Genomic DNA, 8,117 nt, shown 5'->3' on the forward strand with positions numbered 1-8,117 from the left:
TTGTCATCATCTACGGCCCTCCTCAGAGGGATGGCGGTGGCAGACATCTGTGCAGCGGCATCTTGGGCTTCTCCGTGCCTTTTCATCCGTTTCTATCTGCGCGATGTGTCTGAGTCCTCCCTGACTCATTCAGTCTTAAACGTGCTAGACCGCAGATGATGCGTTGTCAGATCTGGCGGTACCGGTACGTTAAATTTTGGGTCTGAGCCCATGGACTACTTGTGTAAATTACTTAGATTGAAAGTTATGAGATTTGTTCCACCAGACGACTGAATTTAAATTCTGTTTACTGAATTTGTATGGAATGATTGAATTTATTGAAGTTGAAACTGATTATAGAAATCTATAAACTAAAAACTATTAAAATGATATTGCATTGAAAAGTCATAGATATTTTGTATTCTTTAAGATATTAAATGAATTCACTTAAACTTCATTTGTTCTGACATTTTAATATCAGCTTTTTTCATAGCTTTTTTTCTACATTTAGACTTGAGATTTGACTTGACTTGAGACTTGACATTAATGACATGGACTAGACTTGGACTTGACTTGGTAATCCACATTTAGACTTGACTTTGAGACTTGGGCCTCAAGACTGAGACTGACTTGAGACTCGAGCAATGTTGACTCGGTCACACCTCTGCAATAAAGTGCACACCGTATAGACCTAATGCAGCATCAGATTTAGCTGCAAAATAGTTCAAAATATCACAAGGTAAATCATTAAAAAAAAATAATGATCAAGAAAACAAGCAAGCTAAAGTAAAATGCATGCAGACTGAGAGTTAAAGTGCATATTGTTCATAACATGTAGGACTGGAGTGCATTAGATAGCATTAATGCAATGTAATATTTCTGTCTTTAGTCCAGCAGAAGAAATGGACAGACATCGAATTCATGAGCCATATGCAGTGGTGTAGTTGGGGTGTACTCAGGTGTAGAGAGCATACCCAGTGCTTTTGGTGAGTACACCCAGTAATCAAACCAATTGCCTTTGCCTTGGCATCACAGTATACCACCTATACCCACCTCTTTGACAGAGTTTGCCCACAATCACCACTGAATATTAAGATGTTGGATTCACGATTGCATGTCCATGTCGTGTACTCTTAGTCAATTTGCATGTTTTTTTTTGCACATTGATTAGACCTTATTAGAATAATATACAGTGCAGAGTGCTATACCTATATGCAGTGAGGGTGACACAAATATAAATGGCAACAGTTTCCTAAACTGCAGTGTCATGCATGGATTGCTGAATGTGGCCCTGCCACCGCCCATGATTCCTTGGAGGATCCTGGAAAGAAACATACAGACCTTCAGTCCAAGTGCCCCTCTGTCTTGACATAACCATCTCTGATGACATTAACTGTAGCATAGATGAATCCACCAGTTGAGATAATAAATGATTGCTGCTTAAGTGACTATAACTTCTGTTGCAGTCAAAGGAGGTAAAATATTTTTTTCTGACAATGAAGATGATTGTGTTTCAATTTTTTGTAGTCTATCAATGAGTGTAGGCTACTCCATGCTGCACGTGTATCTGTAATGAACCACGTGTTTTGAACTGTAGCAAGTGATGGAATTGATTAAATCCAATACACTGACACCATGCCATGCCGAGTGTGTGTGTGTGTGTGCGTGCGTGCGTGTGTGTGCGCGTGCGTGCGTGTTTGTGGAAAGTGAGCTGCTGCAGCAACCGCAAGTCCCACATGCACAAAGTCGTACAACAGCTAACCAGTTAATTAATATGAAATGAATCTAGTTTTAGATATAATTTAAATACAAATTAAATGTATTAAGAGATTAGGCATATATTTGATGATTTTCCGAAGTTGTCAGTTTTCGACAGGACAGCAGCATGTCTTTGTTGTGCTACAACAAGGGCTGCGGACAACGGTTTGATCCGGACAACAACCCCGACGGTGACTACCGTTACATTCCTCAAAACACATCTCACATATTTATTCTGCCGTTATATTTGATAGTAACTGGAATTTAAAAGTTAGTCTTTCGGGATTGCTCGTTAAAATGGCAAGTTTAACGTTGGCGATAGGTGTCGGTATAGCTACCATGAGCTGATATTCAGAGTCTCTCTGCTGTCACCTGCTTGTTGTTGGTGTTATTAAAGAGGTTCCCAAACTTTTTCGTGTCAGGCACCCCCAGATAGATAGGCGTTAAACAACGGACCCCTGCTTGATAAGAGTTTGTCCCAAGAAACCCCATCTGAGAAGATTTTTGTTGTTAGAAATGACTTGGTATAGATTTACATTAACGTCTACTGTACAGCAGGTGTGGAGATTACAGTGGAGAGTCAAGCCTATCATCAATATAGTCATCTGTACGTATTTTCTCATTATGCTGACCACTAGTGAGTGAAATTACACTGTTTATAAGTTTGCCTGGCCCCCTGGATCCCCCTCAAGGACCCCTCGTGGTCCCTGGACCCCAGTTTGGGACCCCAATGGATTAATGCTTTGAAAATTTGCTGGCTCATGTTATCTATTTGTGATTAGAGTCATTTAACACTATTTAGAAACACACATGTTCAACCCTTTGGCCGTGAGATGAACCCACACCTTTTTACTCCAAAGGCAGATAACAAATTGCAGCTGCAATGCAAATTGGCAGGCCATATGAAGCCTGTCACTGCAGTGGAGGTAAATTTTATACTGATCTGTAACGCTGATCATTAACAAGAGGCGTATTGTTGTTGTGAATTAAGCAGTGAGCTCTGTCATGTTTCTTTCTCCGCACACAGTATGCCTGCACCTTCCACCCTGGGGTGCCCGTGTTTCACGATGCTCTCAAGGTGGGTCAGCCCTTTGAAATAAATGGCTAATATCTGTAGGCAGGTGAGTTGTTAGGAAGCACAGGCTCTGATACCGGTTACATGTTAGTAATCAAAAGAAAACATCTTGCTTTCTAGCCATGTTCACCCTTAAAAGGTTACATCTCTGAAATGGGAAAAAGGGATAATCTTCATCTTTTTTTTTTTGTCCTCAAGCTCATGGTCTAAGTCTGTATTGTTGAGTAAAAGTAATTGATCAGCTCAGTACTTGGAATCAGCAGTAAAAAAGTGCCAGTATGGACCAGGTGTGTAAAGATGGTCTCCCTGGTGTGATGTCAGCATTTTGCCCACAGTGGAAGGCATCCAGATGTCAACATCAGTCCAGGGAGCAGCAGCTGACATCAATGCATGAAGCTAAAATGAGTTTTTGTTTTAGTCACTCTTTCACACACACACTTTCTCATGCCATGAGGGGTGAGGACACACACACATCCACACGCACATGCACATGCACATGCACATGCGCACACACAAGCACATGCACATGCACACACCATATTTATGACCTTGTTTGCATTGGAAACCTTTGTGTGTGTGATGAGCTATTAAGATACTAAGAGTGTTTATCAATTAGGCTTTAGTATGTAGTTGTACTAAGTGTAGTTTTTGAAATATTTGTGCTGATTTGCCTTGAATAAATGTGTATGTGTGCTTTTTCTGTCTGTCTGCAGTATGAAGTACTGGAGCTGCTGCAGGAAGAAGACAGCTGACTTCAACTCCTTTCTGTCCCAGCAGGGCTGCACTACAGGAAGGCATCTCTGGAGGAAACACAACCAGGTCAGACAGGAAGCACCCCGACATAGACCAAAGGGCTAGGAAAGGGGGGAGACAATATTGTCACAGTCAGCCAGGGTATAACACACACACACATCTAAACATGCTAGCATTAGCGGTGAGGAAGTTTTCATTTGCAGCCCCATGTCAGAGAGAAAGAGTCTTATGTCTACTCATTTAAAAGGTCATGTCTTTAGTTGACCTAATTTGACTGAACTGGTGTTATGAATGCTCAATATTCTGTATCCTTCTTTTCTGCTTTTGATCTGCTTCCCCTCTTCTCTGCCTCTGTGTGTCATTTTGTCTCTCATAATGTGTCTTCACTCACTATCCCCCTCTGCCTCTCCATTTCTGCCTCCATCATGCTCTCTCTCTCTCTCTCTCTCTCTCTCTCTCTCTCTCTCTAGGGAAGGTGATGCAGTGTCGGTTTGACTGGCACCAAACAGGCAGTCAGGTCATCATCTCCATCTACGCCAAGAACTCCTTACCAGAGCTCAGCTATGTGGAGGCCAACAGCACCACGGTAAAAACACAAGAGGCACGCACACACACACACACACACACACACACACAAAGCTACATGACAGCACATGCACACTCATTATTATATGCACTCATTCACTCTTTCTCTCTCCCTCTCAATTACACATTCACATATTCACATAACCTTGTCCCTGACTGTTCCAGGTTAAAGTCTGTGTGGTGTTTGAGGGAGATAAAGAGTTTGAACAGAAGATCAGCTTATGGGGGGCAAGTGAAGATCTTGCTTTACAGTCAAAGTAAAACCAAAGCAGTGAACATAAAACAAACAAAATATGTGTTAAAGGGAAACCATGCAGATTGCAGTTTTAGGCGATTTCTGCTGAATGTCTGAGCTCCATTGTGACAAAGACGAGTTAGGGGCGTTCAATAGGATTCAGGCGACATTCTCTAAACCTCTGCTGTGACAGATGAATAAGGAAAAACAAAACTCCTGAAAGTCTTGTAGTGTTAGCATAGCCATAAGAAAAGATATTTAATTCCTGCAGGAGTGAGCTGATGTATATAAGGCCAATACATAGGGCCACCATCACACTTAACCTGTAATGCATTTATGTTTTTTGCAAATATTTGCTGATTTCAGTGCAAGGAGGTAGTTCAAATGTATTGAGATTAAACCGATCAAGCTTAGTTAATCTTAGTTTAGTTACTAGGTATAGTAGGGCAACATTAATTTTCATTGGAACTTTTTTTTTCTCAATTTAACATTTAATTTTACCTTCAGGTTAGTCCCACTGACATTAAAAAACTATTTTCCAAGGGAGAACTGGCAAAGAAAGCCCATCTTTACAGCACTGTTGTCTTTCTTTCATTATTTTCAATGGAAAGGATTTTCCTGAGATCAGAGTGTTATTAGTGCTCAGTGTGGCGCGCCATCACACCAGATCTTTTCCTACAGTAGATCTGATCCTGCTCCTCCATAAAATGGTTCAAACCTAAACAAAACTCCTGGGTCACATAATGTATGTTCTTCTGCAAAAAGAAAGCACTTCACACGTGTCTTCAACAGCCTCATAACAACAGGAGGCATGATTATTGCTTCCTCAGCACTGCTATCTTTAAGTAGAGGTGTTTGTTGGACACACAGCCTAACGCAGGTTTCTCTCCCCTGTCAGGCAGTGGAGGTGAACAGCAGTGTGGTGAACCTGATGGCTGCCAAGATGGAGGTCTCTCTGAGGAAGGTGGGGCCAGTCACTTGGGCCCGCCTCGACCTGCCCTCCCTTCCACAGGAGAAGGACAAGGAGAAGCCAAACAGACGTAGCTGCCTCACCCCTTTCTTACCGCCTGTGTCCCTACTCAGCCCCTCTTATCTGTGTTGTGCAGAACTGCCTCCAGTGTCACTGAAGCAGATCAGAACTGGGGGTACACTCATGCTCAGTCAGATCCCTGTAGTACATCTCACACTGTCTTGTGGGTGAGACTTGGGGTGTCGGTGACAATCAAGCAGCACAGTGCAATTTTGGTGTCAAGGATTATCAGGATTTGTGCTGCTCAGACCAGGTTAAATGTGCATGGCGCAAGACGCAGCCATGTTATTTTCATGGCTTTACCAAGCGATGCACACATGGACAGATCCTATTCAGAAGCTTAGCAACCCTTTTTGTGGATGATATGTTGGCATACAGAGTTGAGACGTTTGGTTCCAGAAGCGCTTTTGACTCAGATTCTCCAGCCGCCAGACTCAGAGGGATTTTAATTTTACTGATAACCGCCATATTACACAACAGAGAACCCCCTGATTCTCTGACATCAGAAAACGATACCCAAGTTTTTCTGTCGCTTACATGTTTCAAACAGCACCAAACATTACAATATCCGTGATCCTTACAGGTCGTTACTATGGTGCTAGCACAACAAACTCACGTAATGGGTGTCAACGCTGATTTGGTAGGTGTGTCAAGCACATAGACATAGAATGATAGACCTTATTCATGTTTTCTTCCTAATCCCACCACGTCTCCAACTGCGCCGCTGGCCACAAAATTACCAAACATAAGTCGCCACGCCCCGTGTGCCTGCGCCATGTGTTGTTGATTCATGAAAATAGAGCCCATTGTCTCCTCTGGCACCTTCTGTCCAGCCTATCCAGCCCCAGTCCCTTCATCTGACTGTTATTTGGAGCTGCTATGAGCTGCAAGTTGATTTGATAGCCACAATGTGTAGAGAAAATGTTAACATCAGAGCCTATATTAGGCCATTCCTGATGATGTGGTGATCTCGTGTCCTTTGTAGGAGGACAGAGAGTCAAAAGAAGAGATAAAGGATGGACTTGAGTTGCATTAAAAGACTCACTGATGAACTCATGACCCCCGATGTAGGCTGTAATATTGGGTACCATAGTTTTACTTCAGTTCTGGCAATGCCAATGTCTGGCATTTGGGGAAACGAACTGAATTTGTGACTGCAAACGATTTTCTCAACAGTTTTCTCAACAGTTAGCAGAATTCAGTGATATCTGACTTGTTTCTCAGAGACTTGCTGAACACAAGGCAACAGGTGTATTAACATGCAGCAAGAAGGTTTTATATTATCAATGTAAGAGCATTGAGGCATTACTTTTGGCCATGTTGCCTGGCAATAATTAGGCCCGTGTAATAACAGCCTCATGGAGAAAGTATCAAAGAACCTGGGCACACTTGACATTTCAGTGTATTTTTTTTTAGATCTGATCATAAGATCTGATGTCATAAGAGTCAGTTGCTGTGCTCCCACACTCAAATATGAGTCTCTGTTGGCTATATAGATAGTATTTTAAATCTTAGCCTGCATTACCTGTCCCCCACTCCTCCTCGTCCATTTACATTGCTCATATGTTTGTTAAAGATGTCTAGTGTCTGGACTATATACTGTATATTTCCAATCACATTGAGACCCTGACCTCCAAATAAGGAAATTCAGTAACATTTATTTTTTCTTGTGAGAGTCAAATGCACCTGGGGGAGATCGTCCAAGATCCTGCTGACTGTAACAACACTCACTCTGGGCACCCAACTGTTGCTTTGAAGCAGTAAAAGCTTTTCAGGCGATATCTTAACCGTTTCCTCTTTAGAGGTTATACACATTCACTCACACACAATTAGATTTTTGACTTCTTTATGTTCTGTCGTTGCCTTTGGTAGTTTTTCCATCCTGAGAGCCTGACTGCATTAGCATCTGTATATCTGTACTGTCATTTGTTTTGCTGTGCAAGTCTGACCTTCACCTGATTTCACCATTTATTTTCTCTGAAATGTCCTACATTTATAATAATTTACCTTTAAATGCCTTATATCCTCTTATTTTTGTTGCCTTACCCAAAGATTTTTCCATCTCAAAGGCCATGATACATTGGAAATATTTTATACAACGCTGGTCAGCCATAATGCTTTCAGTAGAGTTTCAGAGTAGCAGATGGGACAAAATCGATTCGGATAACAGTGAACAACAAGGAACGAAAAGGAAAGGAAAAAACATAACTGTTGGTCAAAGTGCCCGTCTTCATTGCTTCACAGTGTTACCCATGTACTGTGTCATGACTTCAACAACTCTGTCAAACATTTTCAAGATCAAAATGGACAGATGAAACAAATTCAACTGTCTTGCCTTTTCATATTTTCACCAAAAATATGCAACTGTTTTATAGATGTGCATTTGAATTAACTGCAGGTTGCATGTGACGTTTTATGTGTGCAGCTTTCTCGTTCAAATTTTGTTGTATTTTACGTGTTTTTTCTTCTGACCATTACAACCATAAAACATCAGGGCTTTTTTTCTTCCCAGGATTTCAGAGATCAATGTACATTGCGCTAGTTCATGTCTAGCAGACAGTCTTGTTTTCCAGCTTCAACCCCTCCGCCTCTTGCGAGTTTGTGTTGATCACATAATTGCAGCTCAGATATTTGCCACGTTATTACTTCACTGTACCTTCATAATAATTTAGAGTCGATTTGAGAAAGACAATTTTCTCCAA

General features: G+C 41.6%; 1 protein-coding gene across 1 annotated transcript; it reads left to right on the forward strand.

Annotated features, from left to right (window-relative positions):
• The first annotated feature begins 1,864 nt into the window (after positions 1-1,864).
• chordc1a (cysteine and histidine-rich domain (CHORD) containing 1a) lies at positions 1,865-5,586 on the forward strand. Its single transcript, XM_078284263.1, has 6 exons — positions 1,865-1,928; positions 2,766-2,823; positions 3,526-3,648; positions 4,049-4,151; positions 4,316-4,382; positions 5,288-5,586. The coding sequence occupies exons 1-6, from the start codon at positions 1,865-1,867 to the stop codon at positions 5,584-5,586; spliced, it is 714 nt and encodes a 237-aa protein (XP_078140389.1).
• The last annotated feature ends 2,531 nt before the right edge of the window (positions 5,587-8,117 follow it).

The sequence above is a fragment of the Centroberyx gerrardi genome, chromosome 6 (assembly GCF_048128805.1).
Source record: "Centroberyx gerrardi isolate f3 chromosome 6, fCenGer3.hap1.cur.20231027, whole genome shotgun sequence".
Taxonomy (NCBI): Eukaryota; Metazoa; Chordata; class Actinopteri; order Beryciformes; family Berycidae; genus Centroberyx; species Centroberyx gerrardi.